Consider the following 21997-nt stretch of genomic DNA (forward strand, 5'->3'; position numbering starts at 1 on the left):
ATCATGGTAAGTCAAATAAGCCACACTCAGAAAGCCAAAGGATGAATGTTTTCTCTGATATGTGGAAGCCAGTCCAAAGTAAGGGAGGCAAGGCATAGAGTGGGAGAGAGGGAAAGGTGAAAGAGGGGGATTCCACCAAAACAGAGGAAAGCCTCATAAACTAGATCAAGAGGATTGAGGGGTGGGTGGAGGAATAGAATAAGGGAAGAGCAGTGGAATGGATCTGATCCAACTTTCCTATGAACGTACCACACTATGTCTCACCTTGAGGTATATCCACAAGGCACTATTTTTTGTTTTTAAAAAGTAAATAGCAGAAAAATCAGTACAGTAGATGGAAGGGATCAGGAAAAGCAGGATGCGAGAGGAAGGAGAAGTTCTGGGGACTGAACTAGAGTAATTATATTACATGATTTTATAATTATGTGAAAATAAATCCTAATGCTCTGTATTAATGAAATGCACCAATTAAAAAATGACAGTCATTCATTGATAACTGAGATATTGTTTTAAGTACCCAATATCTCAGCTCTATTTGATGAACAATGCCATAATAATGAGAAACTCCATTCTAACCTTGTAAGCCAAGCTTTCACTATTGCTTTTCCTCATTTTTACCAGTATGAAATGTTTCTTCTCTGCCTAGGGCAAATTAGAATCCCCTCTGTAAAACCAGTTGGACTTGGCACACTACTCAAAATCTCCCCAAATTGTGTCCAGAACCAGTGTCATGACATAAGTAAAAACACTACATGGCTTCTTCCTGGAGAATGGGTGTCTGCAGCCAGTTGGAGGCTCTGGCTAGAGGCCCAAGGCTTCCCTCCTTGAGCAGCCGATTAAGTTAACACCCCAACTCCTTTCCTTATCAGGCTCCCATTCAGGAGCCCCATGTACCTACCTATCTCCCTGAGCCAGAAACCCTGCCTCTGGAACCTGGAACCTGGGGAATTATTCAGATCAGCCAATCCACAGGGTGCAGAGAACCCTAGACAGCCCCAACCCACCAATCCTGCCTCAGATGCTCCCCAGAGCCCAGCCTGTCTCCTGGCCCTGGGGACAACTCTCTCAGTGGCCCTGCCTGGCAGCCTGCTCTTCTTCAACCTGTAAGTAACACTCTGCTTTTCATCTACCCAGGCTCAGTGTTGTGTCTCATCATAAAAGAAAGATTCTTGTTCTTGCTAGAACCTTAAGGGGGTGGACCAAGACCTTCACTGGGTCCTTAGGAAACCTGAGTTTCTGTGGCAATTAGAGAGAAATGCAGAGTTCAGCTGCATTTATCAACAGAATTGCTGAATAAACTGAGACATTTTTCTTTTGTTTTGTGTATTTTCAGCATTATTTATGGTATTTATATTGCCATCATCATAGTCACATGTCTTTCTATGAGTTCAGCCACAGTAAAATGGGTCCATTTTCTTATATGATTCTGAGTCTCAAACCCATCCCTAGATTTGCCTAACTGCTTCCTCCTCAGGAGGCAGAGCTGCTCCCTTTTCCCACTCACCTGTCAGGTGAGTGGCTCATACAGCAAGCAGCATTTCCAGGTGGCTCTGGGACTGGACCTCTCACCTCCCCTGGCAGCCTCTTCCTTATCGTCTCTGCATCCCAGAAGGACACCAGCTCCATCCTCACCACAGCAGGCCTATTATCCTTGATTCTAAGCTCTCACTTCTGAGGGCAAAGCTTCCAGGAACCCATGTGCAAGAGTTTGCCTGGACCTCCTTGTTTCTCCTTCCCAGGCTTTTGGTCAGTGAATGTCAGCAGTCAGCATTAACCTTCTTTCCCCAGGGTTCTGTTTTAGAGTTCCCTCTGTGGCTGCAGCTCAAAAGCACCTCCTGCATGGCCACCAGTAGGTGGCGCTAGTCTTACTCATTCTTTATTTGGCCTCTAATAAGAGTGTATCCTCCTGTGGCTTTAGGTTGGCTGTCCCAACCAGCATTTGAAGACATAACAGTCACATGAAGTTGTCACCTCCCCAGTTAATGCACAGTTTTCAATTCTGAATCAGAAAACCCGACATGGACCCTAAAATAGAAAGCCTTCTGGGCCAGAATGTTCCGTGCCCTGAGGCGCTGGCTTCCCAGTTGATCAACAGCCTGCCTCACTTTTCTTCCTCCTCAGCTGCCCTTACTATGCAGCAGGTGGAAGAAGAGTCCACTTATCTCCTGCTTCTGCTTCCCACATGCAGGTGTCCAGGAGGACAGCTTTCTGTCCAGGGATCCTGTTCACAGTGTTTCAGGAAGAGCGTGCACAGCAGTGAACCAGAGGAAGGACTTGACCCAGGACAGCCCCTGGGAGGACAGAGGTCTGAGACCACCCAGAATGCAGCCCTGGAACAGGAGCCTCAGGACCCTTCTGCTCTGCCTCCTGCTTCCCTGGCCAGGCGCAGGTGAGTGACAAAGGGCACAGCTGTCCCTTCCTTTACCTGGTGCCTGGCTCAGGGCCCCTCCTCCTCAGGTGCCCCTGAGCCCAGCTCATACCCTTTGCTAGAGCTGAAGCCCAGGTGCTTCTCATTTTAGTCTGTCCTTCTGGCTCTTGCTGATTCCTGTTGTTTTCTCAGTCCTTTGTGAGGATAAAGTGACCCAAGTATCTGAAGCTGTTTTTTTTTTAATTAAATATATATATTTAGTTGTAGATGAACACACAGTATCTTTATTTTTAGGATCATGTAAATCTTTCACCTTTTACTGAAGCTATGTCTTAGGGGTCTTTTCTGATTAATTCTGCTAAACTTTGTTTGCATCTTCTCTAAAGCAGAGCCTTTGTCATAGGGCAGACACTGGCTGCCCTATGACAAACCTGGGGACAGAGCTCAGGGACCCCAGGGTCCACTGCCCCCACCCAATATGCAGGCCCTTCTCGGAGTCTTCAGCTTCTTCCTCTCATAGAATTTGATTTCTTATGTCTCTCCCTGTTGTGTTTGGCCCTGACTGGGAAAAACGTACACCCAGTGTGTGAGACAGCATCCTGAGTGGCTTTGACACATGGAGGTGGCCTATGTCTTGAACTTTTGGTGTTTAATAAGAGTTTATGTGAGAGCAAAGCTCACTTCCAATAAGGTAATTGACCTACATGAGGACCCAGGAGCTTATAGATAGAAACAGAGACATTCCATTGCAATGAAAACCACCAACATTAAAATGAAAGATCAAAGCATGTTAGAGAAAATACATATTTACTCCAAGAAAGCCATCCTGATGGACAAGAAAATCAGTAGACATGGTTTACAAAACAGGTAGGAGACAAGTTTAGATTGTAGGCTGTGTCAGCCCACCACCTCAGAAGTCACCATCTGTTAAGATCCCAAGAAGGCACCTGGCACCTTGCAAGACAACCTGGTCACCTCAGTGAAAAACTTCCTTTTTCGAATTTCCCCTTAGCTGTAAGATTCTCTGAAGTCCTTTCCTCTGGTTCCATGATCAGCAATGAGGGCAGGATTGGGTCTAAGGGGATCAGGATTGGGTCTAAGGGGATCCAGCAGGAGGAGGGCCACCTAGAGGTCTAGTGGTATGTGTCTTGCTGCCTCTGTCATCCCCCAGGGCACCTGAAGAAGGAGCTTGTGTCTGAGGTCCTCTGTCATCAAGCAAAACAGATATAGGACTTCTGGCCTCTTCTTCTTGGAAACAATTGTCATTTGCTGCCCCTGATGAGGTCCTGCAGCCTGACAGGAGAGTCCCTGATCTCTGTTATCTCCCCTGGTGGCACTGTTAGTACCTGTTGAAAGAGGTGAGACAAGTGAGGTCCTCCATGAAGGACCTCCTGCAGATGACGAGCAGGCTGTGCTCATCTCTGGCCTCTTGTCACGCTGTGTCACACACAGGAGGGGTCTTCTCCTGTCAGAGCACGAGCAAGTCCTGCCATGTCCTAGTTATTTTAATGTCCTTTTGTCCCCAAGGTCAGGTCTTCCTCTGTCTCATCATCTTCTGGTGACTTCAGTGTCAACCTAGTCACAGGCTGTGCCACACTGACTTGAAAACCGAGCTCCATGATGCTCTGACAACTGGAATTTTTTAAGAAAATGCCAAGATGACCCTCAAAAGTTTCCCAAATCGAGCATTTTGGGTTTTGAAACATTTTAGTTTTGTGATTTTCAGGTAGGAATACTGAACTAGTATAGTTCATGCAAATATTGCAAAATCCAAAGAAACTGAATTCTGAAACCTGTCTGAGCACGCTAATGATGACAGTTCAGGCCAGTACCACTGCTTTAGCTTTCAATGTTGGAAATTCTCTTTAAAAAATAAACAGAATAAATTTGATTTTTGACCTTTTCTATGGTGCTTGAAAACCATTTTTAACTGTTAGCATTTTGTTTTGTTTTATGTTGTTTTATATCATTCTGGTGACTTTCTTAGGCAGGTAACACTTATTTTCAATGGTGCATTGATTCTGGAAAGTCCTAGGGATGGATACAATTATTCCCTTACATTTAAATTGGCTGTCAGATCACTTTAAGTCCTTCTCTGACACCACTCAGTTCTAGATTTATCCACACCAGCTCTGTGTGCAGTGAGTCGCCTCAGGTATGACACCACCCATTCAAAGTTGCTGGAACCACAGCTTAAGGGCTCAGTCCACAAGACCACCCACAGCAGGGGCTACATGTACCTTTGTTCTCCTGACCATGGACTTAGGGGTTCTTGTGACAACCCTCAGAACTCAAAGAAGCATGATGTTTAACATCCAGTTTCATCACTGGGGATATAATGTGGGAAACTCACATGCAGGAGGTCCTCAGGGCAAGGTCGTTGGGGCCCTCCCTGGTGGACTCTGGTATACCCCTGGCAGTACCTTGCTGTGTTCACCATGTGGAGGTTACTTGGCCTGGATGTTTCAGAGTTCATGAAAGTTTCTTCACAAAGGCCTGGCTGAGCCAGTCATTGCCCACTGGGGAGAGAACTCAGTCTCCAGGCCCCTCCTGTCCCTGGAGGCTGGGGTGTGGCCCATAGGTCAAACTCTCACTTCCCAAGCCACCCTCTCCATGTGTAAGGACAGCCAGGAGCCAACCCATTAGAATGAGCCACAGAGTGGTAGTGGTCAGAGGGGACAGTAAGAAGTAAGGAAAAAGAGTACTGGCACTCTTTTGTGGATATGCCAAAGTTTCTAGTGTCCACTAGAGAAAACTTAAAAAACAATGTGAAGCCTGTCTTGAAGCTTAAGCCTATCAGTATAGACAGGTGATGAGCCTACAGGCCATTACTGAATTTTAACTAGGTAGATTTCCAGAACTCCTATTAAATGGTCTTCTGGGGCTTTGGGAGGGATGGGAGACTCCATGTAAGAAAGAACAAGGCAGGAGTTCAGATTCCTGTTCTTATGTGACAAAAAAAGGACTGGACAAAGGAACCATGAATCGGTTTGCCTAATTTTCTGCCTACATGATATAATCCCCAATGATTTGTTTTTGTGCTTTGTCTGAGATTTCTGTGCAGAAATTTTGTTTTTTTTTTTAAATTTATAGTTTAACAACTCATTCATGTAAATGGAACATTAAAAATGTTAAGTGAATTGAGGACTAGGAAAGTAGTGCACATACCTTTCAAGGCTTTTGATAATTTCTTTTCAATTTTAATTGATTTAATTGATTTTATCTGGTACATATCAACATAGATATGTATATTTTCATGTTGTACAATATGATGCTTTCATATTTTTATCTATTGCAAAATGTTAAGCCAGGGTAACTATCTGTGCCTCCTCAAACACACCACCTGTCATGGTGAAGTCTTCAGTACCTTCCTTCTGCTTCTGAGAAGCACAGTGGGTCGCTGTTGCTTCCAATACTCTGCTGTGGGCAGCCCACCACCTCCCACCACCCAGAGAGCTGGGCCCAGGGCCCACTGTGCAGCCTCCAGGTAGCTCCTCCCTCTCTCCCACTTGTGCCCATTCTGCTCTCAGCTTCCTGGAGCTCCCCCTGCTGGGGTGCTGGGTAGGAGCGCAGTCCTGCAGAACTTCTAGCCTGGCTTCTTTCACTTCACCTGAGGATCTGCAGATCCGACCCTGTTGTCCATAAAGGACAGATTTCATTCTTTTTTAAGCTGGAATAACTCCATTCTGTGTATGTGCCACTTCTCTTTAATCCACTCAACGTATTACTGGAGATCTGGGCTGATTTAGTATCCTGAATACTCTGCTTAGTGCCGCAGGAAACTCAGGAGCATAGAAGTCTCTCTGGTATTGGGATTGGGGTTTCACTTCATTAATTTTAATTTTTTCAACCTTTCCACCCAGGGACACAGCACCACTAAGTGAGGACACATCACCCCCAGATTTTTCTTTTCTTTTCTTTTCTTTTCTTTTCTTTTCTTTTCTTTTCTTTTCTTTTCTTTTCTTTTCTTTTCTTTTCTTTTCTTTTCTTTCTTTCTTTCTTTCTTTCTTTCTTTCTTTCTTTCTTTCTTTCTTTCTTTCTTTCTTTCTTTCTTTCTTTCTTTCTTTCTTTCTTTCTTTCTTTCTTTCTTTCTTTCTTTCTTTCGGAAAGGGGTCTTGATAAAATATCAAAGCTTGTCTTGAGCTTGAGATCCTCCTGCCTCAGCTTCCCCAGTCACTGGGAATACAGGTGTGCACCACTGTACCTACCAATTTCATTTCCTTTGTCTATGTATACAGTACAATCATTACTGCCTCCTGTTGTAATTTAATTTAATTTATTTATTTATTTTGGTGGGAGGTACTGGGGATTGAATTCGGGAGTACTCAACCACTGAGCCACATCCCCAGCCCTATTTTGTATTTGATTAGAGACAGGATCTCATTTAGTTGCTTAGTACTTTGCTAAATTGCTAAGTGTGGCCTTGAACTCATGATTCTCCAGCCTCAGCTTCCTGAGCCACTGGCATGTGCCACCATGCCCAGCCTAATTTTAATAATTTTAAGAACCTCCATGCTGTTCCCGACAATGGCTAGACTAATTAGCATCTCCACAACAGTGTACAAGGGTTCCATTCCTCCACATCCTGACCAATCTTCTTCTCTTTGTTTTTCTGATGGTAATTGCCTTTTCATGGAAGTGAGGTGATATATCATTTGGTTTTCTCTTGGAGGCACACGGGAAGGTGAGGTTGCAGGATCCTATGATTTTTCTGTTTGCCAAAGGCTGCTCCAGCACATTCCCAGCACGAGTGTGCAAAGGCTCCCTTCCTACACACTCTAGCTGATGCTTCTGCTCTTTCTACAAAAGCCTTTCCACTTTGGTTTAAAGGGAGCATCTCCTGGTGGCTTGGTTTGCTTTTCTCAATGACTGATAAAAATCTTTCCATATCCTTGCTGGTCATTTGTTTTTTCCTTGGAAAATTTCTACACATATCTCTTTATGGTTTTTTATTAGCTTATTTTTCACTGTTCATTTTCCTGAGTTTTGGCCTCTGACACATCTGTGCCTGGCACACCTGCTTTTTCCTCTCTGAGTGTCCTTGGGCTTGTCTCTGCTGTGTGAGCTGATTATTTGATGGTACCCACCGGTTCATTTTGGCTTTTATCCTCTCTACTTTTTGTGTCATATTCAAAAATTATTGGCAACATCAATTCCAGGCAGCATTTTTCATTTTCTTATAAAAATGATACATTTTGGGGTTTTACACTTACACCTAATGCAGGTTATCTAACCCTGGTGTGCAGAGGGTCAGATTTTACTCTTCTACCTGAGGATATGCAGTTCACTCAGCTCTGTTCATTAAGCTGTGTCCTTTCCACAGTCCACATTCTTGGACCCTTGCTGGATTTAGACCACAGCCCTGGTGTGGGCTGAGCTTTGGGCTCCTTGTCCCTTGTGTTGATGTGTGCCTGTGTCCATGACAGCACCTAGTGCTCTGCTCACTCCAGAACTGAGGTGCTTAGAAACCAGCAGCTGTGCTCAGGCTGCCTCACTCTGCCTGCTGGAAGGTGTCCACTATTCATGAGCTGTGCATTTCCACAGGTTCATTCAGGATTTGGAGTATATTAATTGTGAATAAACCATTTTACATTTACTTTTTTAAAATCAATTTAAAACACTGTGCTGTGTCCTACACAGTGTGTGCTGAAAATCGCACACTGTGTAATGGTTATGTCCACTTAATTAGCAACCACTTTGCTGCACATAGTGGTCCTTGTGTGGAGAGACCTCACAGCTACACTTGAGAACACAGTGTACCATCCTGACTTGTGGGCACATTGGTTTATGCCAGAGACACCAGTGCTCATGTTGATCTCAGTGGGCAGTAGGAACTTTTAAAAATATTAATTCATCTTTTCAGTCCATAAATACTGCGATACAGTTCCTTTTATTTTTGCTTCTTTAATTTCCTCCACTAGTGCTTCACAGTTTTGGAACACAATCAGTCCTGGTGATGCTGCCCCTGGGTGTGGATCCAGGGCTCAGCTCATGCTGCTCTAGGGCATCTCCACCTCCAGGAAGGCTCTCTGCCTCAGTGTCTCAGGCCCTGCTGCACCTTCCCAGCCTGTGGCCTTGGGATCCTCCCTGAGGAGGCACATGGGGCTGGAGCAGCTCAGAGCCTGAGGTCTGTCCAGAGTCAGGCAGAGCTGCCCTCCCCTCCACCTGGTGCTGCTGTCTCCAGCTCTGGGGTGAGGTGACATGGGCCCAGCCAGCACAGGAGCTGGAATGTGTGACCTGGCACACTGATCTTATACCTGAGAAAATATTCTGTCAGTATTTCTTTGCAGCATAAAATTATTCTAATTGCTTTGAAAATATATTATAAAATATATATGTAGAACATATATAGTTGTAGAACAAATATGTATGAGCATATATGTAGAATATATATCTTAATTCTTCGAACTTATATTTTACTCCATTCTTTAAAGCAAAGAAACATAGTATACTCATTACTATAATGCTTGCTTTTCATCTTAATAATTACATACAATAGGTCAAGTACCTGAATCACCCATTGGCTGATTCCGTTATATCTACAATCAGGCTGATCTCTGTAACACATATACTTCTTATGGGAAATCATAATGGATTATATGAACTTACTTCCCACCCTAGGCCACTGGAAGAGCAAAGTTGAACATCTGCAGGTTTTCCTGAGGTGCCATCAGCATCTGGGCCTCTCTTGCCTCCTCTGCTAATGTTGCCAACCTCCCTGTGTTAGGTCAGCTCTTGGTGCTAATGCAGCTGGTCTGCTTCTCTCCTCAGTCCCAACCATGCCTTCCACAGACTGAGGAATGACTTCATCCTGCTTTCTCTCCATCATTTGCAGGGCAATTCCAGGTGATGGGACCAAGATCACCAGTCATTGCCATGGTAGGAAAAGAGGCTGTGTTCTCCTGCCACCTCAAGCCAGCCATGGATGCGCAGCAAATGGAGGTGACATGGTACAAAAATCATCAGTCGGGCCTGGTGCACGATTATAGGAATGGCCAGGAACACGTGGAGCAGCAGCAACTAGAATATTGCGGGAGGACCCAGTTTCTGAAGGGGAACATCAGCCAAGGGCAGGTGGCCCTGAGGCTCCAGCCCATCCGGACTTCAGATGCAGGGGTCTACAGGTGTTTAATTGCAAGCTCTACAGGATACAGTGAAGCACAGTTCAAGCTGTTAGTCACAGGTGAGCCCTGGCATGAATACTCTGAGACATAGTGTGTTGTAGTTTTTTCCTAACAGCACTCTGTGGTGTGCATGGCCAGAGGTGGCTGAGTCCACACAAACAGGGAGCTGGAATCCAGAATGCCAGAGCTGAGCGTCACCTGGGCGGCCCACTCTGGCTGTACCTTGTCTCAGTAGAAATCCACTCTCCTCCCTTTTCTTTCTCTATGTGACTGCTGAAGGGAAGGTGTGAGCAGAGAGCAGTGTGTCCTAAGTCTGAAATGTCCTAGAGACACTTCTTTGTCTGAAGATGTCTCTTCCAAAACCCAGAAGCAGCTTGATGTGCAGGAGGGTTCTGAGCAGCCCACCAGCAAGCCTGACTGTCTGACCTCATTCCAATGTACACAGATGTGCACTGAGCAGTAGGACATGGTATTGTGCACTCTTCTTAAACACCTTTGTCTGTTCAGGTCACAGCATGCGTTTGTGCCTTGCATCCCTCTTCTGCAGAGATGTGGCTCCCACTGCTGTCCTGATGGTGTAAAAGAGTGAGGAAGGTTTCTTTCCCTAGACACTGGACTTGCTAGATCCCAGATGCTTCTTCTATGGCACAGAGGACTTCTGCCAGCAAACAGAGAACAGCTTCCCACAGCTGTCCCACTTTGTCCCCAGATCCCTTCTAAGCACACACCTTTCCCCTTGAAGCTTGGCCCAGGATACCAGGGCCTAATGCTTGCACATGTGTGTTCTGAGCTTCAGCAGTGGGTCACTAATGCATTCCCAGCAATCTACATTTTATTACATGATTGTAGTAGAGGTTCTCCCATATACTACTCCTCAGAATTTCTCTTCAGCAGAAGAAAACGTGGTATGTTTTTGTTACCGCAAAACACGCAGAATTAAAAGAAACCAGGGCCTATGTTCAGCTTTCGAATTTGAAGTATGTGCATATATTAGGCACAACACACAGGAACCCACTCAACACTGTAAGAAGCCAAAGTATCTCCAGCATTTCCAAAAGTATAGTTGAATTTATAGTTTACCATGGGCAGTAGAAATATCCTGAACTTTATTTCCCACTAAGGACAATATCACACCCTTATCTCCCAGCTGTAGCTGTCTCACAACCACCCCTATGCTTCAGATCTGGAGGACAGAGATAGCCTGAGGGAAGCCACACCCCCTTTCTCTATTGATATTGTCTAGAGCATTTCCATTCAGACTTGTCAGCATCTGAAGGCCACTCCTTAGAGCAGGAGGTGGGAAGGTGCTCCACAGCTGGGTAGGCACTTCCCCAGCTAAGAAGTTCATTACCCTAGAATGCACTGCCCAGGTAAGGCAGCTACCTCCTGCATGTGGCCATGCAGGTGCAGCTTAACCCCTATAAATCATACAGGAATGCCAGTCCCACAGCCACCTGGGTAGTGTGTCTCACACAGAGCCCTGACCTATTGCACCAGACAACAGCCCCAGGGCTTCCCCCATGAGAAGAATTTCTGCAGGAGGCCTGAGCAGGAGGAGGGTGAGTGAATGTTGGGGAGCAGTTTACCACAGGAGCCTCTAATCCAGACGTGCTCTTCAGTTCTCAACCATGGTGGATGGATGGATGGAGGGTCTCAGCCCTACTGTAGTGAACCTGAGAAGAAAGGATGAGTCATGAGTCCTAGGAAAGTGGGAAAGAAAATGGTCCAGATGGTGTTTGACCACTTGTATACGCACTGGTCTAACAAATTCAATTTCTTTCTCAAAAACATAAAAATCGTCTTTTGGTTGCACAATTTTCATACTCCAGCTTTCACAAGCAGGAGAGTTCAGAGCCTGCAGGTTGACCAGTAAGCCAAAGTCCATTGGCTTCAGGGGGCAGAGCCATTGGCCTCCTAACACAACAGTCTCTCTCTCTCTCTCTCTCTCTCTCTCTCTCTCTCTCTCTCTCTCTCTCTCTCTCTCTCTCCAGCCTCAGGCCTGGATCCTCATATTCTTGTTGAACCTGGTCCCAGTGGGAGCATTAAGCTGACCTGCACATCCTCTGGGTGGTACCCAGAGCCAGAGGTACAGTGGAGTGGCCCAGGACAACTCCAACTGGAACCTGCCTCAGAGGCAAACTCAGTAGAAGGAGATGGCCTGTTCCATGTGGAGTCCTCTCTCTCAGTAGAAGAAAGTTCCAGAGAACATGTGACTTGTACCATCAGGAACCCTGTCCTCAATGAGGAGAAGAAGGGCCACGTGTCCATGGCAGGTCAGTTCCCTCCCAGGTGCTCGTCCAGAGGTTCCAGTGCAGATAGGAAGCTTTGAGGAGCAGAGACCCCTGACACAGACTGCAATGAGGGTCCAGAGTGTGCCTTGTCACTCTTGAGTGGGGACTTTCTCAGATGTACCCCTGTGCACTCCCGCTGAGGTCAACAAGGTCATTATTTCACAGGGTAGAAGTGGATATGCCAAAGCCTTCAAGGGTAACAGGGCTAACAGGGGTCTGTCAGAGTCCCTTGGAACTTTCCACTGCCCAGACTCACCCTGCACAACAATTGAGATTCTTCCCCCACTTGTCAAGTTTACCTAATGTGCTTATCACAGCCACCTCTGTGACCTTGACACATGCAGACTGTTTTGTGCTCAGGTTAGGACTAGTAAAAAGGGCTAATAATAGTATGTCCTTTTTGGAATGAGGGTTAATGACACAATTCTTTTCACAGGCAGAGAGGACCAAGCACCCAGGTGTGCCCTCCACCTCTGCAGAGTGACTGTCAGGGAAACACAGCCTGCCCCCATCTCTGCCCTGCACCACCCCTCCCTCTCCCAATCAGGGAGCAGAGTGCAGTCTCTGCTCCAGGGTGTTCTCAGGCCCTTCTCTCCCCAGCTCGACTCACCATTTCTGGCACCTCACATCAGCACCTGTCCCTACCCACCCTCTGGTGCTCATGGGCACTAGGGGGCATTATCTTTGTATCTCCCTTGAAGAGGCATTTCCTGATGGTCCTTCAATACCTAAATCAGGAGCTCTCTTTTCTGGAAAACTCCCCCACCCAGTGTGCACCTGTGTCCCTTCAGTCCTCAGCCTGCCCTTAGACACACATCTATGTGATGACGAGAACAACTGGACAAATGGACCCATGATGAAGGCAGTTAGTACCTCAGGAGGGAGGGGGAGGGCAGGTGAAGGTGTATTGTATCTGCAGTCTGTTCCCTAAGAGCTGGCCCCAGAGGGTCTCACATGATTCTGAACTTCCTGCGGATCTTACTCCAGGTGAGCTCTGTGTGGCAGCACAATTAGGGGCATTGGGATGCCTGGCATTTCCCTCAGGCACCCTGAACAGCTCAGCCCTCGTCCCAGGCAGACCAGCGCCATCCTCAGAAGCCCTGAGCAAACAACTACCCAGTGGGCTTCCCAGCAGGAGCACTGCATGTGGAGCTGGTCTCACAGTGCCTGCTGGGTTACTTTCCTCTCTTCAGCCTGTCCACACAGCTGCCTGTTTGACAGGGCAGTTCGGGGCCTGCCCAGGCTGGAGAGAGGCAGGAAGCAGAAGTTCTTAGGAGTGCTGGGAAGGCTTGGGGTCTCTGATGCCTGGTGACATCTCCATGAGGAAACAGGAAGGACTCGTCCCCATCAGCCAGGCCACCTGCAGTCAGCCTAGATCTCAGCGCCATGGTCCTGTTTTCCAGGTGACCTGTTCACCAGGGTCAGCCCCTGGACTGTGGTGCTGGCTGTGTTTGATGTTCTTGTGGCTATCAGCTTGGCGGTCATCGGTGCTATCCTCATGAGGACCACAAAAGCCAAAGGTAAATGGAAAGAGTGGGGCTGACATCATTTTTGGAATTTTCATGGGATAGCTGTAAAGGTCACAGAGAAATGGACTCGGGATCCTTTATCATTACAATTGCAGAAGAATCACCTGAGGAGGAAGAGGTCATTCACCTGCACAATCAGCTCTAGTGCTTGACCTCATCTTGGACTGTGTGCTTGCTTTAGTCTGCCCATGCAGACTAGGAGAACCACTTGTTCTGGAGGGATTGAGTCCTCTCCAAGTCTTCTCAGCCCTGTCTCACTAACTCTCACATCACATGGAGCTCTGTGCATGTGACAAATCAGTGTATGTGATATGGTTCATGGCAGCCATGACTCCCTCAAGGTCACAGTGCATGGCTCTGTGCTTGTGACCAGATGGGGCCATGTGACCTTATTCACTGCAGCCATTCCCTAACATAGAGGAGTAGTAGAACCTGGTTGCAGGTGAGGGGCTGCATTGGTGGGACCAATTCACACCCACATGCATTGGGAGAGCTGGATCTGTGATGTCTGCTTAAAGAGCTAATGGGCAGAGCTAATGAGTTTCTCATCCTGAACCCACAGGATTTCAGGTGGTTCCATAAACCAGACACAGAGGCCAAATGCCTGTCACTTAGTTACATTCCTACAAATCATTAACATTAGGTGTGCGACAAAGCCTTTCTTCTTGTTAGTAGGGTGCAGCCCAAGAAGCCCATTGGGTAGTTCTCTGCTCAGGGCTTCTGAGGATGGCACTGGCCTGCAGAAAATTTTATGTGTAATTCGAAATGAATAAAATCACTTGCTAAGTCTGCAGGGGAGCAGAGGTCTTTGTTCTCTGTAGCCCATGCTCCTAGCATTGAGCTATGATTGACAGGTGTCTCTCAATGACCCTGAGGGGAAGATACCCTATTTTCTCATGGTGATGTCCCTAGTACATAGGGCAGTAGCTGCACTGAAGTGCATCCTCAATAAGTGTGTGCTGAGTGGACAGGAAAGAGTGGCTGTGACCTCAGAAATGCCATGGAGATAAACTGACCCAGAGTAATGGCCACTGATGAGCAGCAGAATGTGGTGGACATAAGAAGCAAATTGTAAAGGCTCAGGGCATTCAGGATTTTAGGTGCTGGGCATGTCCAGTGTGGGAACATAAGATACGGTGTCCTATCAGTCTGTGCCCCTCAGTGTCCAGCAACATGTCCCACACATTCAGTGGTCCCTTCCCATCACATAGCAAAACCCAGGATGAACTTGCTTGGAATTTCAGAGACTCATTTCCATTTACCTCTGTGTTTTCTCTTTAGAGATTCTCTCTGAAGAACTTGGTAAGTTCTATGTCTCTGTTCTATGCTCACTTAAAATTCCAGCTATTTTGTCCTCCAAACACTGATCTCTCCCTGTGATTGATTACAGAGGAACGAAGTTCAATAGGAGGGATAGGTAAGTGAAGCTCATCCCCCTTGTCCCTCATGCCCATTACTGCAAAACCTCACTGTCCCCGTCACCCAGCTAACCCTAGATGTGTCCATCTCATTGCAGATCTGGAGGAAGCTCGGAGATATGCAGGTAGGTGCACAGAGAAGGAGGTGTGGCTAAGAATGGCCTCATGCCTGTCCTCTAAGCTATCCGGGATTCTATTGTATAAGAAAATTTCTTCCCAAATTATCCAGAGGATACAAGTAGGCAAAGACAATGCTTAGACACTGCATGTAGGGACCTAAGTTGGTTAGGACCCCAGTCCCACTGTGGGAGAGGTGGTCTAGCTAGACTATCATAAATGCATGCATGAGCTCTGGGCAGAACAGACACTTCAGGGCCTCCTGACCTGACAGGCAAGCTCTGCTCCATAAGGAGTAAGTCCCCACCATCCCCTTGTGAACACCACCACAAGACTCTCTGGGGTGATGAAGAAGAGATGGAATTTGCTGGTAACTGGATGGAATCTCCATTCAAATCAAGCCCTCCGTGTCCCTCAGGTCATTCTCATCAACAGGACACACACTCTTTTTTCTCCTTAGTTTTCTTAACAATAAAGTAAACAGCAATCTCAGTTAACCCAGTCTCTCCATAGGGCTGTTTTCCTACTTCCCTCTCCCTCTCCAAAACAGCCTCATTACATACTTGTGCATCCTCCTTCCTAATTTGTACCCTCTGCTCTCTTCCCACCCCAGCTCCACAAACACCCTGAGCCTGATAACTGCCCTCTTGGTCCTCGGTGGTCCTCAACACCCTCCTGCTGCCTCCTAGCTCCACCTCCTCCCTCTCCCTCCTCCTGAGGCACTGGCCAGTCTCCTGCCCTCTGAACCCACTGCTGAGCTTCTGCCTCTGAGCTGAGCAGGGGGATCATCTCCTTGACTTTCCTTGACCCTCCTTTTATGTCCCTTCTGTCCATGGAGGGCCCTGTGTTCTTAGTGCTAACACCTGGAGACCTTCTGAGTGTCAGAACCTTGGTAAAGACCTTTCCCAAGGGGTTTCCATGCTCCACCCATCTCCTACCAGCTGAGGCCTTGCAAGCTCTGAGGTGACAACATAGTGTTCTGTAGTTTTCATTGTATTTTATTGTCCTTCACCTCTTTTGTTAGATTGATTCCCAAACATTTTCTGGGGCTATTGTAAATGGGGTAGTTTATTAATTTCTCTTTCAGTTGATTCATCACTGATGTAGGGAAGCAATTGATCTTTGGCTATTAATTTTATATCTCGCTAATTTAATGAATTCATTTATGAGTTCTAAAAGTTTTCTGTTGCTGTTTTTGGGGGGTCTTCTAAAAATAGAATCATGTCATCAGCAAATAGTGATAGTTTGGGGTTCTTATTTTCCTATTCATAACCCTTTAATTTTTTTCTTCTAATTGCTCTGGCTGGGGTTTCCAGGACTGTTAAATAGAAATGGGGAAAGAAGGCATTCCTGTCTTGTTCCAGTTTTCCAAGGAATGCTTTCAGTTTTTCTCTATTGGCATCTATCAAGTTAATCATGTGATTCTTTTATTTAAATGTATTGATATGATAAATTCCATTTATTGATTTCCATATGTTGAACCATAGTTGAATCCCTGTGATGAACCACACTTTATCATGGTGCACCATTTTTTTAAAATATGTGTTTGTAGGAAATTTGCCAGTATTTTATTAAGAATTTTTGCATCTATGTTCATCAGGTATATTTTTCTGAAGTTTTCTTTTCTTCATATGTTTGTCCAGTTTTGGTATCAGGGTGATACAAGCTTCATGGTATGAGTTGAAAGGGTTCCCTCTTTTTCTATTTCATGGAATAAAATGAGGAGGATTGTGTTAGTTCGTCTCTGATGGTCTGGTAGAACTCCATTGAGAATCCATCTGGTCCTGGGCTTTGGTTTGTTGGTAGGCTTTTGATGGCATTTACAATTTCATTGCTTGAAATTTATCTGTTTAAATTTTCTATGTCCTTCTGATTCAGTTTGCATAGGTCATATATCTCTAGAAATTTTCTGATATCTCAAGACTTTCTATTTTATTAGAGTATCAATTTTCAGGATAATTTCTGATTATTATTTCTATTTCAGTAGTGTCCCCTGTGATAATTCCTTTTTCATAGCAAATAATTAATTAATTATAGCAAGTAATTTAGTAATATGAGACTTCTCTCTTTGTAGTTTGGCTAAGGGTTTATCATATTTATTTATTTTTTGCAAAGAATCAACTTTTTCTTTCATTGGTTTTTTGGGGGGATTTTTTGTTTGTTTCAAGTTCATTGATTTTAGCACTAATTTTAATCATTTGATGTCTTCTAGTGCTTTTGATGTTGATTTGTTCTCTTTCTAGTGCTTTAAGATATAATGTTGGACTATTTATTTGTTGACCCTCTATTCTTTTAATGAATGAGCTCAATACAATGAACTTTCCTCTTAGTACTGCCTTCATAGTGTTCCAGAGATTTTGTATATTGTATCACTATTCTCATTTACGTGTAAGTATTTTTAATTTTATCCCTGATTTCTTCTGCTACCCATTGGATATTCAATAGCATATTATTTAAGTGTCTTCAGTGTTAGAGTAGCTTCTATTTTTTTATTTTATCATTGATTTCTAATTTTAGTCTATTATGATCTGATAAAATGCCAGGTATTATCTTTGTTTTTTGTATTTTCTAAGAGTTGCATTGTGGCATAAGTTACGGTCTCTTTTAGAGAAGGATGTGTGTGCTGCTGAGAAGAAAGCATATTTAGTTATTGATGGATGAAATAGTCGATATATGTCTGTTACATCCAAATTATTAATTGTGATTTTTGTTCTGTAGCTTCTTTATATAGTCTATGTTTGGGGGATCCATCCAGTGGTGAGATAGGTGAGTTAAAGTCACCCAGTATTATTCTATTGTGGTCTATTTGATTCTTGAAATTGAGAAGGGTTTATGTGATATATATAGATGCTTCATTGTTTGTGGCATAAGTGTTTATGATTGGTATCCTGTAGATATATAATTCCTTTTAAAAGTATGAAATTTCCTTCTCTGTCTCTTCTGATTAACTCTGCTTTCAAGTCTACTTTATCTGATATGAAGATGGAAACCCCTACTTGTTTACTAGATCCATGTAAACGACGTGTTTTCTTCCCATCCTCTGACCTTCGGTCTGTGGATGTCTTTGCCTATGAGACCAGTTTGTTAGAAACAGCACATAGTTGAGACTTATTTTTTAATACAATATGCCAGTCTATATCTTTTCCTTAATGAGTTAAGGCCATTTACATTCAATGTTTTTACTGAGAAATGATTTTTCCTTCCTTATCATTGTGATTGATTTATGATTTTTAATTTGAATTAGTTTTCCCTTGATTTACTATTTCTTTAGTGTATTTCCCTCCTTTGCTAGTTTTCACTTTTATTTTTTATTTCTTTTCCATGAAATACTTAATTGAGTGTGTATTGTAGTGCAGACTTTCTAGTTGTGAATTCTTTTAACACTGTTTATCATGAAAGGTTTTATTTCATCATCAATTCTAAAGCTTAATTTAGCTGGGTATAGTATTCTTGGCTGGCATCCAATTTGTTTCAGAGATTGGTATATATCATTTAAAGACCTCCTACCATTGAAGGTCTTGGTGGATAAATCAGCTGAGATCTGGATTGGTTTCCCTATAAATGTGAGCTGTCATCTGGCTGCCTCTAAAACTCTATCCTAGTTCAGGTTGGCATTTTCATAATAATGTGCCTTTGGGGAGGCATGTTCTAATTCTGTATATTTGTGGTTCTGTTAGCCTCCTGCAGTTTATTTTTTATTTCATTCTTTAGATTTGGGAAATGATATTACTTCTTTGAAAAGATTGGGCATTGTTTTTGTTTGAACCCCCCGAGGCGTCATCTATCCTTATACATCTTAAATTTGGTCTTTTCAGGTTATCTCATATTTCTTGGAAGTTCTGTTCATGGTATCTTAATATCTTTTCTCCATGGTCAACTATATTTTCAAGATTACACATTTTGTGTTCATTGCCTGAAATTTTGTTTTCCAAGTGGTCTACTCTGTTGGTGATGCTTTCCATTGAATTTTTAATTTGGTTTCCTGATTCCTTCACTTTGAGGATTTCTGCTTGATTTTTCTTTTCAGAATTTCTATCTCTTTATTGAAATGATCTTTCACTTTCTGTATTTTTCCTCTGATTTCACTCCTGACATCACTCTTTACCTCATAGATCAACTTAACTATGCACATTCTGAACTCCTTCTCTGACATTTCTTCCACTGTGATGTAAATAGATTTCTTCCACTATGATGTCAATTATTGAAGTATCTTGCTTTGTTTGGGACAACAAGCATCTTGATTTGTCCCATTACTTTTTCCCATTGTTTGTGTGTATGTACAAATCTAACACTATGGATCTGAGGCAATAGAAATTCTACCCTATGAACTTATACTGTCCCTGAAGGTTTCCAGTACCTCACCATTTAAGGGGAAACAAATAATAACAACAAACAATGCAAACAATATACAGCATTAAAACAAAAGTTCCTGCTATGACTTCTAAATGTTAATTGTCACAATAAATAGAAATGATACATTATTGCCTACACACACAAAGAAATGAGTTTACAAAAGAGTTTACAATTTTAAATATGGTGGACAGGGAGAGAACAGAAATGATATAAGATGTGATGCCTATGAGAAAAGAGGAGAGAAGATAGAAGTAAAAACTTAAAGGAGTCATGAAAGAGAGAACAATAGAGCTTGGCTGTTAGCAGAAGAAAAGAGAGAAAGAGAATCCAGGGAAAGAGAAAAGATAGAATATATATATATATATATTTTATATAATATATATTTAATATATTTACATATATAAATTAAAAATTCCATAAATAAATATAAAAGAAGATTTTCAAAAACCAAAATATACTAATCAAACATCCTAGTCTTCCTAAAACTAATTTATGAAAGATAACTGGCTTCAAAACTGCTAGGAATGAGAAAAAAACTCACAAATATGAATATGTATAAATGTCCATGAATTATTAAAGTCACAATTAAACAGAGAAAAGGACAAAGAAAAAAAACTCAATGAAAAATTACAGAATTTTTCTGTTGCAGATCAAGATTCTCACTCCTTTCTCAGCAGTGTTAGGTGAGGTCCTCTGGAGTGTGATGCTTGCTCCTCTCTCTTGGTGGGGTTGCTAGAGTAACAGAGGCAATGCCATTGGTCGAACTCCTAGAGGTGGGATTTAGGCATGGGGGGGCTCCAGGCCCTTCACTGCATGCCAGTTGGTCTGGAGATTTTAAATCAGGCATCTCCATCTGCCAGTCCATGCTGAAATCTGCACCCCAGGGTTCCACTCATGTGACGGAGGAGCCAATTCTCAGTCCACTATGTCACCTGCAGACCTCACATTTCCTGGTCTTGGATTCAGCCTCCGAACTCCAACTTTCCAGCCCCACACTATCAAATTCCCAGCTAGGTGGGTCTCTCCAAGCTTGTCCTGCAAGCAGCAGATTGGAGGGGGAGGGGAAGAGCTGGGTGGGTTTCAAGGACCTATGTCCCCTGTGAAAACCTCTCTCCCAGTTTGATTTTCTCCAGGTTACTTAGGCACATTCTGTGTAGTGAAGTGTGGGTTTGCCAGACCTATATTTTGGGATAAACTCGAGTTAGCCAGGAATTGGTGCCCTCAGCTGCTGCCCCCATGCCATAGCTACAAAATGATTCTTCTGTCCTCTTCAGGTAGGTAGGAGAGAAGGGGCTTCTTTCCCACAAAGGGATGCAATGCAGTGTAACTTTTAGATTAGCTGGATAGTGTTTTTGGTGTCTAACCTCTTTGGACCCTTCTTATAATGCAGGTACCTTTAATTCTCTTCTCCCTCCACTTTGCTGGTGGATGGACCACTCTGGCTGGTGATTCCATCCCCAGTAGTGGCTGCTGCACTGGGGATTTCTTCCTTATTTTATTATATTCAACCTCCTGAGTCCTTGAACTGCTTTAAATTCCAATTGAACCCCCCCCACACACACACACACCTTATTTTGTTGATCAACCTTGCTTAGAATCTACCTGTGTATTTCTTGGTCTCATACCACATAACTGCCAAGAAAGTGACCCTCTCTATTCCTCTATCTTAACTCCCCCCCTCCCCCAGTGTCTTTTCTTATTGCTCACAAGTGACTCATCTCCTTCCTTCTGCAGAGGACATCACACTGGATGCAGACACAGCTCACCCTTCTCTTCATGTGTCACATGGTGGGAAACATGTCGAAACCCTGCCTTTGAAGCAAGATGTTCCTGATAAATCTGCTCGATTTACTCTTGCCCCATTTGTGCTGGGCCAAAAGAGCTTCTCTAGTGGCCATCACTACTGGGAGGTTGAAGTACCAGACAAGTACACGTGGAATGTAGGGCTCTGCTTGGATTCAGTTAAACGAAAAATATCATATAATTACACCAGTCCTGAGAATGGTTTCTGGTCCATTTCCCGAATTGATAGGAGGTATGATGCCCTTTCTGTGCCACGTTTTGTTGTTAATGTTGAAAACCCACCCCTTAAAATAGTGGGGATATTTTTACAGTATGAGAAAGGGTTGATCTCTTTCTATGATGTGAAGGCATCTTCCATTCTCTATACTTTCAAAAGCAAGTTCACCCAGCCCTTGAAGCCATATTTTTCCCCTGGGCCTCATATCCCAGGAGGAAATCAGGCCTTTAAGATCCTCCAGGTGCCAGGTGGTTCTCGAGTCTCCAGGGGTCATCCTCATAGACAATGAAAGCAGTGGCCATTCCCTAGCCAGGATGCTGCAGGGCTGGGGTTAGAGAACCCCCAAGGGCCCTGGCTTCTCCCAGTCTTGGGGGACTAAGGGTGGTCCTGCTCATGTGGCCAGTTCCACTACTCATTAAACTCTGCCATCCTAGCTAATTACTACTGAAACTGATTAGCTTAATTTCTCAACAAACATCTCTTTGATGTTTCTCACCATGCCTCACAGCCAATTCAGAGTATTTTACTTTCACTAATAACCTATTGGTTCTTCAGAGCTAAACATCAAGTGCTGCCTATTTCCACAAATTTCTTTGATCCAAAATCAGTGACCTGAACCCAGTTTTATGCACAGAGCCATGACCTCAATAAACTTGCCTCTTGTAGCAACTGACACACCTGTACTCAAAGAAGTTTTTATTCAAGAAGCACCATATATCCCTCTCCAAGTCCCTACATTATAGAACACATTTTCTTATTATCATTATCAATTTTTAT

General features: G+C 44.0%; 1 protein-coding gene across 1 annotated transcript in view; it reads left to right on the forward strand.

The window, feature by feature from the left end:
• The window catches only part of LOC120885694 (butyrophilin subfamily 1 member A1-like), a 46977-nt gene extending 25180 nt beyond the window's left edge, over nucleotides 1-21797 (forward strand). The window contains exons 2-7 of the mRNA XM_078022824.1: nucleotides 9204-9551; nucleotides 13187-13303; nucleotides 14594-14614; nucleotides 14703-14729; nucleotides 14829-14855; nucleotides 20935-21797. Coding sequence (XP_077878950.1) covers nucleotides 9204-9551; nucleotides 13187-13303; nucleotides 14594-14614; nucleotides 14703-14729; nucleotides 14829-14855; nucleotides 20935-21509 — 1115 coding nt within the window. The 3' untranslated portion in view covers nucleotides 21510-21797. The remainder of the gene's footprint in view (nucleotides 1-9203; nucleotides 9552-13186; nucleotides 13304-14593; nucleotides 14615-14702; nucleotides 14730-14828; nucleotides 14856-20934) is intronic.
• The last annotated feature ends 200 nt before the right edge of the window (nucleotides 21798-21997 follow it).

Source organism: Ictidomys tridecemlineatus, chromosome 1 (genome assembly GCF_052094955.1).
Source record: "Ictidomys tridecemlineatus isolate mIctTri1 chromosome 1, mIctTri1.hap1, whole genome shotgun sequence".
Classification (NCBI taxonomy): Eukaryota; Metazoa; Chordata; class Mammalia; order Rodentia; family Sciuridae; genus Ictidomys; species Ictidomys tridecemlineatus.